At 35.6% G+C, this 18441-nt stretch overlaps 2 protein-coding genes across 17 annotated transcripts in view; one reads left to right on the forward strand and one right to left on the reverse strand.

Moving 5' to 3' along the window:
* The window catches only part of LOC124408465 (transcription factor 12), an 81299-nt gene extending 71818 nt beyond the window's left edge, over positions 1 to 9481 (forward strand). For 4 of the 16 annotated variants that reach the window (XM_046885395.1, XM_046885403.1, XM_046885404.1 and 1 more), the window contains 13 exons: positions 55 to 139; positions 887 to 1023; positions 1668 to 1946; positions 2136 to 2300; positions 3110 to 3169; positions 3725 to 3877; positions 3961 to 4078; positions 4651 to 4807; positions 5366 to 5455; positions 7120 to 7209; positions 7728 to 7873; positions 7976 to 8130; positions 8224 to 9481. In XM_046885395.1, the coding sequence (XP_046741351.1) occupies positions 55 to 139; positions 887 to 1023; positions 1668 to 1946; positions 2136 to 2300; positions 3110 to 3169; positions 3725 to 3877; positions 3961 to 4078; positions 4651 to 4807; positions 5366 to 5455; positions 7120 to 7209; positions 7728 to 7873; positions 7976 to 8130; positions 8224 to 8268 (1680 nt within the window). In that variant the 3' untranslated portion in view covers positions 8269 to 9481. The remainder of the gene's footprint in view (positions 1 to 54; positions 140 to 886; positions 1024 to 1667; positions 1947 to 2135; positions 2301 to 3109; positions 3170 to 3724; positions 3878 to 3960; positions 4079 to 4650; positions 4808 to 5365; positions 5456 to 7119; positions 7210 to 7727; positions 7874 to 7975; positions 8131 to 8223) is intronic. The other 12 variants (XM_046885389.1, XM_046885394.1, XM_046885392.1 and 9 more) reach the window with 12 other exon arrangements.
* A 4358-nt stretch (positions 9482 to 13839) lies between these two features.
* Positions 13840 to 18277, reverse strand: LOC124408472. The gene is made up of 3 exons (XM_046885419.1): positions 17912 to 18277; positions 16488 to 16700; positions 13840 to 16391 (listed from the first exon to the last, which is right to left on the reverse strand). Exons 1-3 carry the CDS (start codon positions 17982 to 17984, stop codon positions 16216 to 16218), a joined length of 462 nt encoding a protein of 153 aa, XP_046741375.1. The 5' UTR covers positions 17985 to 18277; the 3' UTR covers positions 13840 to 16215.
* Between the last annotated feature and the right edge of the window lie 164 nt (positions 18278 to 18441).

Below are 18441 nucleotides of genomic sequence, written 5' to 3' on the forward strand. Positions count from 1 at the left end.
ATAGATCAATCGATATGATTGTTAAAATTTTGGATATTTTTCATCTGCTTTCAGTATGGCTCCGACGAATTTGGTCAGGACTCACCAAGGTACACCTCCCCAAAAGCTGCGGCACTCTACGCCGACCACTATTATATTGGTACGTGTATAATTATTCTCTTTACATTCTTTTTCATCTTATTTATAGCTTCATCCTTTTTCATTCGTATAATATACAATTAGTCAATCTTGTGTCTCAAGTTCTGAGCATCTCATCCTACAACCAACTTTGTTTCATTCCTTTCTTTTTTTTAATTATTCGTAAAACTGGTTGTGAAGTAACCTGAGTAGAAGATAAGGATAAACGAGGAAGTGATATGAAATAAAAAAACAGTCGATACTTCGGCCGAAGTTGTTCTTTTACTGTACCTACCTACCATTTACGTCTATCCGTTTCGCGGCAAAGACTGCTTCGGAGATCGATATATATTAAATGTTCCGCGTGCGGGGAATATTACTTTTCTTTCTAAAGAAGTACAATAACCTGCTGGAGAGAATTGTATGTGTCTCGTAATTTTTATTAAACTTCTTTTACTTCGTATCGCTGCGTAGGCAGAAAGATAATACTATAGAAGTGATTCTGTGGTTCGATAACAGTTGAAGGAACAAAGAGAACTTTCCAATTTAGAAAATTTTTAATTCTATCACCATAAAATTATGAATTGAATGCGGTTTACCAAGTGAAGAAAACGAATTCGTTTGGAAAATATCATTGGGTTCGAATACTCGACAATCAATTTTTTTACTCCATCGGACACTGAGTTTTCAAACTTACCTGCTACTCTATCCATCCAATTTATACACAAATGTTACGAAACTCAATTAATACATGGTTATTCTCGTTCAGATGGCAACGGAGCAGGAGCGGGTCCTGGCGATCCGTGGACAGGAAGCACAGGCGGAGTGCAACCGCCGTACAGTGGCTACGCACCATCCCATTTGGCACAGCCAGCTTATCCCATGCACATACCCCATGACCCTATGGTGAGAATGGATAAATTTTATTGCAATTAATAACACTGAGGAGTTTGGTGGTGATGAGCGACCGCAGTTTGCTGGGTAACTGCGGCAAAGTGCAGGTACAGATCAGAATACTAGGCTCTGATTTAATGTGAGCAACGTTATAGAAGTCTGGAATGGGAATGCTCGCGAATTAATCTCCAAGAATTATTATTGATTCTATTGAACCCTCTTTCTGTAGGGTTGAGAGACTGAGAGACACTGTGGCAGTGCAGTATAAGCCGAATGAGTCAGAGCATCTATATATAGATCGGCTCTCCTGCTACATCATGTTTCTAGTCAAGTGCAGCAAGCAGCCTCTGTTTGATTTACGCAATTACACTACTTAGTGGTACCACCACTGCTGTCGTCCTACTACTATCTCATTTTTATACCTACTAGATCTCATACCAACACAGAAACCTTCTTCAGAAGTTATTGATGTCTGTTATACAGTCAAAGTAAAAATACCAGAGAATGATTTGAAAAATCGAAATACAGAGCTTATGCGATTAATAAGACAACTTTGAATCCTCATTGAGGAACTCAGAATTGTTTTTCGACTCCTTGGCGATTTGCAATAATGAAAATGGCCATTGTAATGATGAATAAAATATTTTCAATTAAAGGCATATCCTGTGATGTCGCCAAACGGTGATACGGCAGCCCCGATACTTGGTTCGGCTGTTACAAGTGCTGCGTCGTTACCACCAATGTCGACGTTTCGAGGTAGCGCGGCTGCAGCAGCTGGAAGTGGCACGGGAGCTCCGTCTCCCGCTTCCTTGCAGTACAGTCACAGCCCTGGAGCTCCGCCACCAGCCCCGAGCGCACCAAGTGTGACAACCAACAACCAGCCAACGCCAGGAGATACCCTTGGCAAGGCACTTGCCTCTGTTGTGAGTGCAAGAGTACGTGTCCCTCACGCATCTCATTTCTTCTTAAAACCGCTATGGACTAAACCCAGTAAAATGGTTGACCTTCCACAGAAATTTATCCCAAGCAAAACAATTTATGCATATGTGTAAAACGCATTGATCGATTTCTCAAAGGGGATCTAGCTTTTACACGAATTCTTGATCTTCTCTTTATTTCCTCAGATTTACCCCACGGACCAATCGGTATCTAGCTATAGCAGTAACCCTTCGACGCCAGTTAGTTCACCCCCACCGTTAACAGGCTCCGCACCAGGCTGGGCCTCAGGAGCAGCCCCTGTCTCCCCACATTTTGCGGCAGACCCAAATCGTGGCGGAACTATTCACATGGTAAGTTTTATTTACTTGTGATTCTGTCCGAAGACACTATTGTCTTTTACCCACCCGTCCTTCTCTGATGTACCTCTCCTTTCTTTTCTTGCTTTATCCCTCTTCCCCCTCCCTTCACTCATCATGTATTTTACATCAACATAAACTGGATAATAGCCTGTTTTACTGCATATTTACCTAGCAAAAGTTGCTTTGATTCATTATTTGTCCTCAGCAACTATTCAAATCTTTCCAACGACTAGCCTCAAACAGTTTTTGTTTAGGTTAATTGAAACTGAGATGCAACTAACTTCTGATAATACGTCACGTATACGTGTAATAAAAACCAATAGGCAACGTCAGTATTTTTATGCAACTAAAGACGAACTAAGGATTTGCGGTTTATGTACAAATTTGAAAAGAAACAAAGAACCCCGTGGAATAGTTGCTGAATACTAAAAGCATAACTTCATAAATGATTTCCCTTGAGGGATTTCGATCTAAACATTGTTGAGAGATTAATTGTTTTCATTAAAACGCATATAACGTAGACTCGAAGTTATTCTAACAAACTGAAGACTGTTTTAATTTCATTATTTCAATGGAAATAGCTTTGGGGATGCACAAAGCATGAGAAACACACGTTGAGGAAGAAAACGAAAACGAGAAAGAGAAAGAGAAAGAGAAAGAGAAAGAGAAAGAGAGAGTGCACCAATAATTAATTCATTTTTGTGTTGTTTTTCTTTTTAACTTTTTACCCTTGTTTGTTGTGAACGTTGTGTTGACTTGGTTGTTTTGGTTTTGTTGTTGCGTTGGTGTTGTGTGTGAAGCCGGCACCAGAGCAGCAGAGGCTAGATGATGCCATCGGCTTCCTGCGCGACCACGCCGAGGTGAGGATCACCGTTTTTTATTTACTTGCCCATTATGTATTGAATTAACACAAGAATCACGTGACCACGCATTTGGTTTTTCATTTTGCAAAATGGTTCTCATTTTCTCACATCAGGTATTCGGTTTGTCTTGATTGACTAACACTTTTTTATCGGATTGTCCACACTCGTATTCTCCTTTATCTTTCTTGTTACACATTTCAATAGATTGAGACAGGATTTTATCGATAACAGTTTCTTAATTTGGATAATTTGAGTGATTTAAGCTGATTGTTGTTATACTTTATTTTCAAAGTAGTGCGGCATGTAGAACACTAACAAACGATATAGATAATAAAGTCTTAAAGATGCCTAAAAATCTATCGCACTTCTACCAAAATTCCAGTTACATGATAAAAATATGAATATGAAATGCATAACAAAGAAAGAAAGGAAAAAACGCACTATGGACGATCGACCTTAGACAGACAATTAAGTTTGCACTGTATAAAATGATAATAAACATCTTATTAATGGACGACCAAAATGTAATCGAGTCGGGTCTGTGGTATTCTGTTGGTACAGGGGACACGGATGGAGGAGAGACTGGACGATGCAATCAATGTACTAAGGAATCACGCAGAAAGTCAACTCGGCTTACACCTCGCACCTGTAGGACCTCACGCCTCGTTATACTCCCATACCTCACCCCCACAGTTGGACCATTTGGTAAGTATATCGTCGATGCGGGTATTGACTGTCATTAATAGAGTTAGGACTTTGTTCTGAAAATTCTGTATCTCGCTTCGCAGACGAGTCCTCACCCTGCGGTAACAGTGGCACAACCCCAGGGTTCGTATCCTGGTCTGACGCCAACACCCGACACAGATGGTTCTATAAAAATCGAGAGGTTACCTGTTTCAAATGCCAGTAAGTTAATATCCATTATTACACGAAAATATTTTCAATTATTTGCGATGAAAGATACAAAAATCCTGTCCGGTATAGCAAGAATCTTCTTAAACAATAACACATGTCTTGCGGTTAGAGAGGCAGACTGGCTTGCAACTTGTCTGTTTGAATTTTCCGTATATCTAAACTTGAATCACCTTATTGTAAATAGCGGCGGGATTCTTATATGGGTACCTTAGAGAGAGTCTGACCATTGTGCGTTGCATCAGATATATACACGACAACTATTACAAATGACTAGATACTCGTATACGTTCTGTGAGCTATCATCCATTATCTGCCTCTAGGCCTGTGACGCATATGGCGAATGTCTAAATTAGGATTATACTCGGTCACTTCCTGCTTTTAATTGCTAAGTGCGGTCTTGTTCATTAAAACGAACTGCATTCTACTAATAGTGGTTATCACGTATTTTTCCGCGTGTGTTCCTACTTACTTCTTTTAATATTATCTCATTTAATTTATTCCCTCGAAATATTCTTGAAACACTCTATACTCCACTCATTTAAGGCAGTATCAATAATTAGTAGAATATATATCTTTAGAAAAGAGGAAAGATCCGCCAGACAGTAGTGGTGGCGAAACGAAACCTTCGAGCAGCGACTTGGTCACTGGAGCTGGAGTCATAGGAGCGTCTACCGTCAATTCGACGTCACAAGGGAAAGGCACCAAGAGATCGCGCAGATAGTAAGTGTTTTCCTAATTACACGCAACAGTAAAAGAGAAAGCAAAAGAACAAAAACTACCAGACTCATGTCTCTCATCATGTTTTATCTTTATTTTTATTATTTTTTTTTTTTTTTAGTTATATTTCATGTATCGAAATTATTTGCTCCTTCAGTCGAACTTAACGGGTATGTTTTTGAATGGTCGGAAAATGATTATATGCTTAACAGTTAGAAATTCGATAGAAACTTTGGATTGCTTAATAGCAGGTGGTGCGGCTGATACATCAACTCCTCGTTCAATGATTACTAAGACTTACCACTGCCCGTCACGTTTAAGATGATATGTTAGCCCAATTCATACCTCATTTTCGATCAATCAATATAAGGTACTACCATTCGGTAGCATGTTTTAGACATTCACGAATAGATTGTCGGATAGATTGACAAATAATGCCAAGTATACTCTTGATGTGGAAGAGAGAAAGCTATTGTCATTGATTTTTATCATTGTTTGACCTTAAAATTGTAAAAAAAAGTGTGACGATATAAACTAACTTGCTGTGTCTTTAAACAACCGTTGTTCGAGCGCTGAGGAAGACTGCGACGACCCGGGCACTAAAGCGGTGCGTGAAAAAGAAAGACGACAGGCTAACAACGTTCGTGAAAGGTTAGTGAGCACACGCAGTACGCACTATTAGCATTTTGGTCCAAATCCTTGTAACATTTCCTCTAAAATCTTTTTGCCTGCCTTTTGTCGTATGACAATGATCACGTCAAGATTTTATCAATCTTCAGTTTCGATAACCTCTACATTTCATGCGATAACAGTAATCGAATCGCAAATATATACTACAATGTTATTGGACTCAATATAGTACTACTTGTCTCGTATTTTCACTTCAGCAAAATCTAATCTGTACGTTTTTGTAGTCAGTTCCTTTATTTAAGTTTACGGCCAATTAGAGGTGAACATGTCCTATCGAGCATCTATAAACCCTCAGTTTACCTGATTTTCTCACTGATTAGCCTTTTCCAAATAAAGGCAACCGTAATTGGAATATATATTAAATTTTAGAATTCATTAACTATTCTATACTACTGCTACTCAATTTCAGGCAGCAAGTATATTATAGTATTCCTATTACCTGTCTGTCAATCCTTCTCACTACTGTAAGGCCCGTCTTTATGTAAACGGAAATAAAAATGTTTCCAGCTGCAAACAAAAATGAGACATGTTTTAGAATTTCTCATAAGCTGGTTGGAATCAGTTTCGCTACGCAATTTAGCTACCAGGCATGTTATGTTATAGAAACCTGTTTTTTTTTTTGTAATATTTGTACACATTGGTTTTTTTTTCATATTTTCTTTTGTTGTTTCAAGTGCGACAGATTTATTATATTCTAGGATAAAATTTCTCATTCCCCCTTTACACTAAAATCTTGTTTTATTTCAGATTAAGATGTGATTTGTAAACTCATCTCTTTACCACGTACGAGTATTCTATTTAATCCTTACTAATTAGTCTCTCGTTTTCTTACCTCGGTTTTTATACACGTTTTTATTTATTCCTGTCTATTTTATGTGATAGACAAGAATCATCTTTCTCTGAAATATAACCAGACAATCGTACCCTTGTTTAAAACGAACTTATTCGGAAAGTCTTGATTGCCAAACGACCAAAGAAAAAGTTGGGAGAGAAAATGAGAGAGAAAAAGGAAGAGAGAGAGAGAGAGAGAGAGAGAGAGAGAGAGAGAGAGAGAGAGAGACGAAGAGAAAGAAACAACAAAATCATCAAACGTACAAAGAGTATGGGCCTTTCAGATAAAGTTGAAGAAAAATTAGTTTTTCCGTTTAGGATTGGCCTATCCCTGAGCCAGTTTTAAAAAAAACCTCAATAAAAATGAAATAAAAAGAAATCACCTCAGCTCCTAAGAAAATCCAATATGGACCTAAGTGCGTGTGTTCATTAATGCAAGTTTTGAAACATTTTTCGTCAATGAAAACAAGAATCACATAAATGTCATGAATCAACAAATCATTAATTTATAAATATCAAATGAAAAAACTAACAGACTCTATCGCTCGAACAACATCACTGAACGACGGTAAAAATACATCTCACAGTTACGAAAGAATCTTTATGTACAAATAGAACTGGTTACCTGAAAATTCATCCGATTTTTGAATTATTCAGTTTTTTTTTAGACGGTGTTCGTATCTCTCACTAAATACGTCTTATTAACGTTCAATAGTCCAGCTCAATTCTTTTTACTTGTAATTGTTAAGATTGTCAAATCTGGTGATTAATCGAGTATTGTTATTGCGCAACTGTTGTTCGAGCGCCGAAGACGAGGATGATGATCCTGACATGAAGGCTCAGAGGGAAAAGGAGCGGAGGCAGGCCAATAATGCTAGGGAAAGGTAAGACCCTAAGTTGAAGAATAAAAAAAAAGCAAGATGCTGCGTACTAATGGTTTCTAAAAATTTTACATAAGCGAAAATATGCAATTCAATGTTACATGTTGTGTCTATATGGATGTAATGTATGCAACGAACCGTAACATTTTAATCAACTGGCCCGTAGTCTTTGTATAGTATGTTTTTTTTGGATTCTTTTTTATTTTTGTATAAATTACTAATCGTTTTCAACTGGATCTGGCGTCTTTTAGCAAGTGGTGAAAGGGAGCTCAAACTCATTGAACAAGATACACGTTCATACAGTCTTAACAATGTATTCTGTCATTGGTAATAACACGGATCACTCTCATGCTTTCGACATGCTCAATTGTGTACTCAATTTTTAATTTAACTACACGCTTGTGTAGTAATCAACTGGGTATGGATGGATAATAATGGATATTCCCTGTTCTTCGCTTAAACAACGGTATAAGCAATCATATTGTACTATGCGACATTCGTTGTTTTTTTTTTCTATCCAGGATACGTATTAGGGATATTAATGAAGCTTTGAAGGAGCTCGGCAGAATGTGTATGACGCACCTGAAGACCGACAAACCACAAACTAAACTTGGCATTCTTAATATGGCTGTCGAAGTTATTATGACCTTGGAACAACAAGTCAGAGGTATTTATCTTACGTCTGTCAACCTATTGTTATGCATGGTTGATAAAAATGTGAAATGACTGTGGCAGTAATTGAAAAATGATGCTCAATTCTTCTTTCCAGAACGAAATCTAAATCCAAAAGCAGCGTGTTTGAAAAGAAGAGAAGAAGAAAAAGCTGAAGACGGTTCTAAATTACCTGGACATTTAGCTACCCACATAGCACATCCTCATCCCCATCCGCACTCGCACTCGCAGCCGCCGTTCCCCGCGATGCCTGTAAGTTTTCTTTGTTCCATATAATATTTGACTTGAAATATCTCTGTCTTTCTTTTTATCGATATTAATCGGCAAACGATGTCTATGTTCCAGGGGCCACCACCTTCCCTTCAACACAACCAGTCTCAACCGCAGTAGCAGCGGCTGGACCATGGCGTCGCCCTGTGTTAAGGCGATGCGTTTGCTATAAGTTTTTCCATCACTGGGCCGTCTTGTTGCAGTCTCGTGAATGGATTCTAATTATCCTACCGTATAGCCGTAATTATTTTACTTCTCAGCTATCCCGTACACCGATCAATTACATGTATATAAAAGTTACACACACTGGTATACACGAATTTACGATCACACGAACACAACTTACATTTTTATTTACTAAAATTCATGGCCGGGCTGTCACGCATACTCGTAATTTATCGAGTGCCGTCGCTTTCAGGTACTTACTTTGGCAGCAAAAAAAAATAGCCGCATGTACGGCAATGGAGTACGGGATTACACTTACTTTGCGAAAAATACAGTGTCCCGAAAAGTAATTGAGATCCCTTAGATGCATCCTTTGAAATTTCGCTCACAGGGAGTAATCCGACAGTTTTCTATTTTCAATTTTGTCGCCTAGCAACGAATCGTCGTGTACCATAATAAAATATTGCTCGTTACAGTTTTCATTCTTGAACTAGATAATAGGGAAATTCGATTGTATAAATTTGTACAATACCCCAGAATGTTCAACCCTACGAATACAAATTACAAATACTTCTATTCCTTTTTATTCTTGCCGTATCGTAGAGCAAAGAGTGAATATCATTGTGTTGCTTTCATCTAACCAGGCATATTTTGATAGATAAGTTTAAGCTTTCTTTGTATCTGTAACTATCCAAATAGTCCTGCATTTTCTCAAAAAAGTAGTTGGCAAGTTTCTAATCTGAATACTAAATACATAATAGCTGACGGTAGAAGTGACAACAGATTTTTTATTCGATATGACGTTATTAAAGTTTTGACTTGGAAAGAAAATCAAGACATATTGACTTGGATGATATTTTTAAAAAATTATATTTTTATTATATAAATAAGTAATATTTATTCATGAAAACAACAACGAAAAATCATTGGAATTTAAATTTGAATGCACTGCCCGAAATACGGATTTGATATTTCGGTAACTTACAATGACGCCATCCTTATTGTATGTTATCAGATTTTAAGACAGACAGAGAAAACCATGTTTTTACTATTCACATTTAACTTTTTGAAGAATTATTAATATCATGCATATGTCGTGGAATCGTAAAGGGAATTGTCGGTCACTAAACAAACGTCGCGTTGAATAAATGATTATTGAATTGCATCATAATAAGACGCACGTCAAATTGTTTTTGATCATATGCCAATCGTTCAGCTCTTTACGTAGCGAATTTCGAAACCAATGCACACTTCTTGGTAGTACTTATTTCTCATATTTCTAATCGTCGTACAGCGGGCAAAGTAACCAAAGTCATGTTCGCAAGCATTAACAGCAGTAGTGTATGTTTTTTTTAATTTAAATTCTCCACATACACACGTTCATTTCCATATACTTACGCATTTCGTAGAGATATTTCGATAGCGTTTTATGAAGAAAAGAAATATAAAACAAAAAAGATGACTGTGATTCATAATTTCTATTTTCATTTACAATCAATTGCCAGTGCCCTTTTTTTCAATTTTCTTTTGGTATGTGAATAAGGAGAAATAAAAAGTTCGAAATTATATAGAAAAAAAAAAAAAAAAACTGACAAGTTTCAAAGTTTTTTATTTATAATAATAAATAAATTATCACGTCTTAATTATAGAATGTTTTAGCAATATGCAGATTTCTGAAATTCATTTCTGTTTGCTATGAATAATGCAAAATATAATAAATAATGATCTGCATCGGCAGAGCATAAGCGACGCAACGCGTGTGACGTGACTACCCGTGTAAGCACAAATAGGCTCGCGGGTATATAAGTGTGTGTGTATGTGAAATGAAAAATGCGTTGCTCAAAGACTATACACAAGATTAGGTATTTAGAAGGAAACCTGACTTTATCTATAGCGTGTGTAGAATATCCACACCTGATGTGTGTGAGCTGTTTAAGCGGATCATGTCCTAGTACGCACCTGAAGCATGTTTCACTGTTTCTCACCTCTCTTCGTCGCGCCGGCTCTGAAATAGTTTAATCAAAATTCAAATAGTAACTATATCAATAATCTTGTCGGATTTTTATCCTTATTTACTGGTTTTAATGCTTATTCTTTTAATCATTTTTTTGACGTGTACTTTTATTTCTATACGCGTTATAGGATCTTAAGGTAAAACGCATAAGTATTTTGTGAAGAGACGAATTAGTTGAAATTTCCGATAATAAATAGAACGGCGATTAAACGTGATAAATTGGTTACATTTTCTCAATGTTTCGCAACGCACTATGCAGTCATTGTGTTGTTATATTGATACAATCGACATAGACAACGGTACGTTGAGAACATTTGTGTTGTATACTAAACTTTTCCTTTACCTTGCAAGGTAATGTCATGTGAATAGTGTCATGAATACTGTCATACTAGATACATCAGGCATCCGACTGTAAAACAATGTAACGATAGTGATGGAAAAACTTGATACAAGCGCATCGTCATTGTGATACCACGGGATGTAGAACGACATCAAATTAGGCGTGATATTCTCTTTGCCTTGAATTTAATATCTGACTAATTAACTTATCTCTGCCCGTACTTTCCAGTACGCCACGTCAATTGAAATTGTATTTTATTTTTGAATTTACCATTTATTTTGTGAAGTCGAGCTGTCCACGCAGTGAAGAGCACAATTCCACAAAGGTTTCTTCAATAATCTTATTCATATACTTTACTACCGAGTGACCAATGACTCATTTTATCAACTTTCGTTCAGGTCAACTAAGCAAGCTTTTTAAGACAATTTTCTGTCGAAAAAATTCTTTCAATATAAGCGCACCAGAGACAATGCGTTTGCTCGTGTGTTTTTATTTCTTTCATCGTCTAAGCATTTAAGACGGAATGCCTGATGTGATTTCAAAGATTGACGAACGGTATTAATTTATCAATATGAAATTTTTTTTACCTGTCTATCCGCCGTGTTATTGCACGTGTACTACGTGCATATGTATACGGCAACAAACTTTTATTTGAAAAAATAAGTAATCCCAGTGACGTTTCCTAATTATTTCACTTACATTACTTTCATCTTATTTTCACATTTATCAATGATCAGAATGTGGCCCCCAGCTATAGAGAGATAGCAAGAGGAGTGTGATAAAAACCAGTCAGAACTAAAACAACTGCCCGTTGATAAATTTTATCATATATTAGTAGAGCATGTTTAAAATTATCAAACTCTAACGGAATCATTGTTTTGTCTGCGAATTTTCTGGTATTTTTGCAAAACCGGAATGAACAAGGAGGAGTTTTTAAATTACATGGAAAAAAAAACAAAAAAATTCTGACGCCAAACATGTGCTTTAAGTGCTTACTAGCGAACGCATTCCCTTAAGATTAAGGACAATAAATATTATACCTTTGCGTACACACTCATATTTCATTGCTCCTAGTTAAGGAGCGTTTGTACATAGGAAAGAGTTCTGCCCGCCTACTTAAATTTGCTTTGTCAACTTGCACCGGCGCGCTAGCAAACAGACGATATGGTATATTCTGTTCCAGTGAAAGAATTGTTCAAACATTATTATTACTATTATTATTATTATTATTATTATTATTATTATTATTATTATTATTCTTCGTCAGTATGTGTATACAGGATTCAAATTTTATGCAGTACTTTTTCCTACGTTCGTGGCTAATTTATAACGAGATAGGAAAAAATTTGCTAGGTTGGAGTTTATGTATACGCTTTTTTTTATTATTATTCAATCGGTTCGTAGAGAGAACAGGCCAGTGAATAAATGCTTCAAGCGGTTGATAATCTCGAAAAGAAATGACAACTTTTCGTAATGATTGCATTGAACTGCTAATTTTCCATCCAGAGTTAATTTATTTACTGATGGGTTCATTCTATCTGTGTGAGACGAAATATAGGACAGAAGTGTTTTATTTGTTGACTTTGCTTTACAACAACATTATACGCACACGTCCCAAACATTTGGCACTTTTGAGTATTATAATATAAATTACAATATTTCATACACATACTATACGTATATAGCAAATTTTTAGCATTAGAAATATATTCCATGTTTGTTATTATTTAAGTTTCTTCTTTTACTACGAATTACCGATAGGTAAGATACATAAATATATATACATATATGTATGTATGTATATATACACACATATAGGTATGTATTAGGGCTGTGCGGGTTCCCGAAATCTCGGATTAATAAGTTCGGGTTGGGGACAGGTTTTTCGATGATCCCGGAATAGTCGGGAAACCCGAAACCTTCGCGAAACCCGAAATCCTTGAGAAACGTGGGTAATAATCCAATTCACCTAATATTAATAGTATTGAACAAATACTAAATACTAAATAATAATAGTAAATAGTACATCTAAATGCCGTCAATATTTTCAGTTAAGAGTATATCATCTTTCATTGGGAGATCCGTGAATCCCGAAAATTTTGAAAAAACTGATATTTTCGAGTATCCCGACATTTTCATGACTCCCGATGTTTTCGGGCATCTCATGATTTTCGGAGATCCCGAAAAACTCGGGAACCCGACCCGACGTCCCGACGAATTCTGATACCCGCGCAGCCCTAGTATGTATGTATATTTTTTTTGTCTTTTCTTTATTTCATTATTTCATGTCGATGATATATTTTTTTTTGCAATATTATTATATATTATTGTACTTGAAAGATCATATTTCAAGCTGCATTATTATGTTATCAAAGTGAGTTTTAAAAAGAAAAAAAAGGAAAAAAAAAACGACGCACTGAAATCTGAATTTAATCATTACAAAATAACGTTATGTCTATACAGTATCGTATTAAGGAAGTTAAAAAAATAAAATAAAAAAAATAAATAGAAATAACAAATCCCACGCTGGTATATGCAAGTTCCTTTCTCCACGCAAAATTTCTCTCTGTTCGCAAATTGTCGCGGAGAAATTTTCTTAAAATAAATTTCCAATGAAAAAAAAAATGACAATTGTTTGAACGGACAGGAATTTCGAACTGTGGAGAAAGAGTGGGAAGGCATGAATTCTGCTCTACAATTACTGAATATAATAAGTTAAATTGTACATTGTGACATAAAATTTAAGCTGCTAAAAAATGCGTGCGTGAGCTGCTGCAGGTGAAGAACTTTTTTAAAAACAAAAACATTGAAAAAAAAAAGAAATATTCAAAGAAAAAAATCATGTAATATATAACTATAATAGTTTTTAAGTCAGTTTAAGCTAGATTTTGTCAATAGTTCTAGGTAGTGAAATGTATGCGTGAACAGGCAAAAGTATGCTGTTCATGGAAGAAGCGAATGTTGTATGATCTACGCGTATAAAAAAAAAATATTTGAGAAAAATGTTTAATTACTAGTAATATTATTATCACTAATAATATAATAAATGTGCCATTTTTCCATAAAACCACGTTTTATACCCATCATTCCGTTTACATACACACACGCATACATACTACCGTCGTCGCCCTCTGCTATTCCTGGATTTAACTTCAGGCTTTCAATACCTTTGTAAGACAGGTTTTATCTTTTATAAGACTTAATTTATCCTTTTCCGGAATTTCAGACAGGTCTCTGAAGATTTTAAGTGAAATTAATCAGAGAAGTTGTATAATTGTGCCTCATCATATTTTGCATACGTTTATTTATTTCGTTTGAAAATATATTTCTTTCAAAATATTTACAACTCAATCACACCTTATATTCAAAAAATTAGGTATCCTGATGCATTTACAATATTTTTGCGTGATCAACATTCTAATATTTATGATTTGAAAAGCTTACACTTCCTGTTATTCTAACTTCTTTTTCTCTCATCTTCCAAAGTAATCGAGCAGTTAAATGTAAGTGAAGCAATTGATCAAACCATAAATTCAGCTACTGTATATGAAAACTTTTAACACAGCGCTATATTTGAATACTTTATGTGGAGATGTTTCGAAACTATGGCCACGACTTTCGGGTGGCTCTGGGCTTGCGCTAAAACCAGTTTGAATAAGTAAAGGTAATTTCGTAAAAGGCAAAAGTTTCTCTTACATGTAACGGTGTATTTCAGACTGTATGGTCGATTGAAGATTGATAAACAAGAGGGGAAAATACTCATTTAATTCCCGTTTAAAAATAATACGTATTCAAGTGTCAATTAATTCTTAATTTGTGCGTACTTTTACAGAATTATCAAGTTGACCACAACAAGCGCTTCTACATACGCATATGATCATGCAAAAGTATTAAGAATTAGGTATCTAAAATTAAATATGTCTTACATAAATCGATAACATTACATCATCGGTCTTATGATCGTATAGCAAAGTCCTTGAACCATCTTTTTTTTTATGACATCCGGGGGATTCCTTGAGACTTTGACCAAGTGAAAGTTGTATACTTTATTACATATTTTGAAACCATAACCCGTGAATATATTAAATGCTTATTATCGGTCGGTAATTACCGATATATTATGCTTGAGCTAATTGGCAAGAGTGCGTTTGATTAGCAAGAAATATTTACAGTTCTTCATTATAGGTATTATCATACAAGTCTTTTTATGTTAAAAAAAAACTTTTCTACACTTATTTCATTTGTATTATTCTGAGATCGTCCAAAAATCCTGCTACAACTTTTCATAAAAATCTTATCTTACTAATTCATTGATCATTGATAAGTCTACAGATTGTCCAAAAGATAGTATGAGAAAAACATCTTAGTCACGCTGTTTTGCTTTCAAGATTACTTGACCTACGTATATATCGCGATTGTGTACCAGGAATTTTGGAATTCTTTGTAACAAAGTCAAGAATACTAGTTAATTTGAAGGAGCATGAAATTGGACAAAGGACGTTTCATCTGTTATGATCTCTTACGAAATTATACGTTATGCTTTTATATCTCAGACAAGACGCTTAACAGGCTTTGGCCCCAGTTCTAATTATTCAGTTACTCTGACTTTGCTTTATTCTACTCGAAGCTTAACTAATTTGAAGTTTACAACAATCCAATCATTCTTTCCAATATTATGCTTGTAGTCGGATTCTATTTTGCTATCACTTAAATTGCATGGAAGAACAAAGAATGTTTATAGTGCTATATTGCGTGTACATCATTTTGACGTACAAATGACACGAATAGTCGACTCTTACATGAAATAAAAAATATACAATTTCGTTGCTGTTACCTATACTATTCAGTGTCTATTAGTTTGAAATTTAGAAGCCACTCAAGGATATTTTTACCATTCATTGGGATTCACTTTAAAGTATGGTTGTTACTATAATAACTTTATAATATTGTAATATGGTTACTGACCAACTTACCTAATATCAATGAAAGCAAAAAAAGACATAAAATGTAAAAAGAAACCAGGAGAATGAAACCTCACCTCACCTCATCTCAACTTATCTGTATTGCAATACCTCGAAACTCAAAGCAACAGATAAATATAATAATAATAATAATAAATGAATTTACGTTGGTAATTGGTAATGAAGTTAACGTCATTTTTTTCTATCACTTGTTTGAAGAAATGTTTTGTAAATTACCAGTTTTGAAATTTACAGTGAAATATTTACATAATATGTCCATTGACTCTTTTTCATTCTGGGCAATGATATATTATGTCAAAATCTGATTTAGAAGAAAATCTAGATCTCAGATTAACCAAAATGAAATATATAAATTAAATTAACGATACGATAGTTACTGTTCTGTTGTTGGTATTATCGTTAGTGTTATCACCACTACCACCATTGTCATGATCATTGACGTCTTAGTCATCATCATCATTATTATTATTCATGTTTGTATAGCAAAGGTGAAAATTTCTCGGTGGTGTAAAGTTTGAAGTGAATCATTCTCTCGCTTTAGTCTAATGAGCTTAAAATTTATTATTCTAAACAATGGGAGGATCATCATCATCTTCATCCCTAGTAACTAAAACATTGCCGTAACGGTTTTGCCGGTACTGTCTCAACCGCTGAACCCATTTGTATCTTCTTGCACTTAAAAAGACAAGTGCTCCTAACAAGATCAGGAATAGCGGTATCAGAAGACCTGCTGTTACTCCTCCTGAAAATATTACAACGTCGGATTAGAGAATGCTATCAAAACAACTATATTGACGATTGTACTTCACAACGAGCCTGAGAATTAATAAAAACTCACCCCCTGAACTGTCTCCAGTTTCCTCTTTCATGGTACTAGAGTCAATCACAGACTCTGTTGTTGTTGGAATTAAGACACATTTGTCATTTAGTCTTTGGTAATTTGGGAGACATATACATTCGCCCATTTGATTATTCATTTGCTTGCAAGTCTCATTTTTGCTGCATCCATCGTCTGGCAATAACGAAATTATTGAACACGTTTTTTTGGCCTCTGAAAATTCAAGATTCAAACGTAATAATATTTCCTTGTTTATTTTACAGTGTTTCAAACGAACGCAAACATACGGTCGATCATTTTTGTTCCAATTTTGTGTTTCAAACTGTCGAAACTAAAAACCTACTTCAACAAAAAGCGTAGAAGATTTAAAGTAAAGTAGGCAACTAGTATTCATTTTCTGTTTGTCGAGGGGTCAAGATTCATGAGGTTACTTGGAACGCGTTGTGCTACGTTCAGTTACATCAACCAGATGTTGATGTGCATAGATTGACATCACCGGTGTGACCTATCCTTGCGTACGGCACGGCTTTTGATTGGCTAAATAACTTAATTGAGATAAATTAGTTTCATCAACCAAATGGACCAAGATAATGCGTCTGGATATAATCCAGGAATGAAATAGTGATTCAAATTAGTAGCAACTAGTGTGGCATGAATTCAATGGAATCAAGTAGTTGATTTTTGTTGCTTTCCTTACTTCATGCCCCTGGCCTGACCCTTGTCATTGGATTATTTATTTAAGATAATATATAGTACTTGAACATATATATGTATATCTACATATACTGCATATATTGTTGGCAGGGCAACAGGCTTATATTTCTGTTGGTAAAGCGATGATAGACCTAATGAGCAATGGAATGGTGACCAAGCGTATTTGATTATTTCCCAATCGGTTTTTGCGATGTTGGCAAGAAAGAAATGAAAAGAAACAAAAGAGAAAATTATCTAATCTTTGAGGAAGATTTGTAGATAAATTTCATGTGCATTATTATATTAACGCTAACTATCGTACTTTCTTGATGTACAAAGTATAGAGAGTGAACTAGGGAGAGATGAAGAAAACACAAGAAATGCCTCGATATTTATAGACATAACAAGTAATGTCGGAAGTTCGAAAAGACATTACTGCAAGAGGAACTCAACTTTTCAGAGTAGAATTTGAAAAGCTTGAATTCGCGATTCTCTTCTCAATCGTGTTAGATGTTACTACACGCGTTACTGTCAGCTTTGTCAAACGAAAGATATATATGATCGCGTCAACGGATGTAAATTATCGCGTCGGTGGGGTCAGTCGCAGCTATCTTTAGTTAATGTCAATTTGTGCGTTACAGTTGCGACGATGTCAAGCTCTATGCCTACAAGCAAGAGCGACAGTATCTGCTGCATACGATTGTTGACAACATTGGAATATAATTTTTTACCTGTAACAAACTGCGACAAGATCACAGCTACAATGCACAGAGAAGCGAAAACCTCACAGCTCAAGTTCCACATCTTCGCGTATAACAATATCTGATATATTTGATCACATAATAATAAATGGTTCCGGGTATTTTACTCCGATTCGGATGTACCACTCTGTATCAGCGGCAACACCTTCAATTCAAATGTCCTAATACGTATTGGAAGCTCGATTTTTCAGACGAATCATTGCCACAGTATCTCACAGCTTTTGACAGTTTATTTAGCGCATCGTATCACAAACACCTCCGACTCTATACTAATGTCGTAGCGATGAATGGTAACGAACTAAATGAACATCGAACTGCATCGAACAACCATCTGCGAATTATCGAACCTCTACCGCGGTTCGAGTGGTCGAGCCTTGATAATTTCGAGGCTCTCCTCGCATCGCCTCGAATATCGACATTCCACAGACCGTAAGTCCGATGTCCGATGTCTTATATCGCAATCTCGTAGCGCTGTGGTACTCCTGGTACTCCTAACTCTA

Source organism: Diprion similis, chromosome 8 (genome assembly GCF_021155765.1).
Source record: "Diprion similis isolate iyDipSimi1 chromosome 8, iyDipSimi1.1, whole genome shotgun sequence".
NCBI classification, from domain to species: domain Eukaryota; kingdom Metazoa; phylum Arthropoda; class Insecta; order Hymenoptera; family Diprionidae; genus Diprion; species Diprion similis.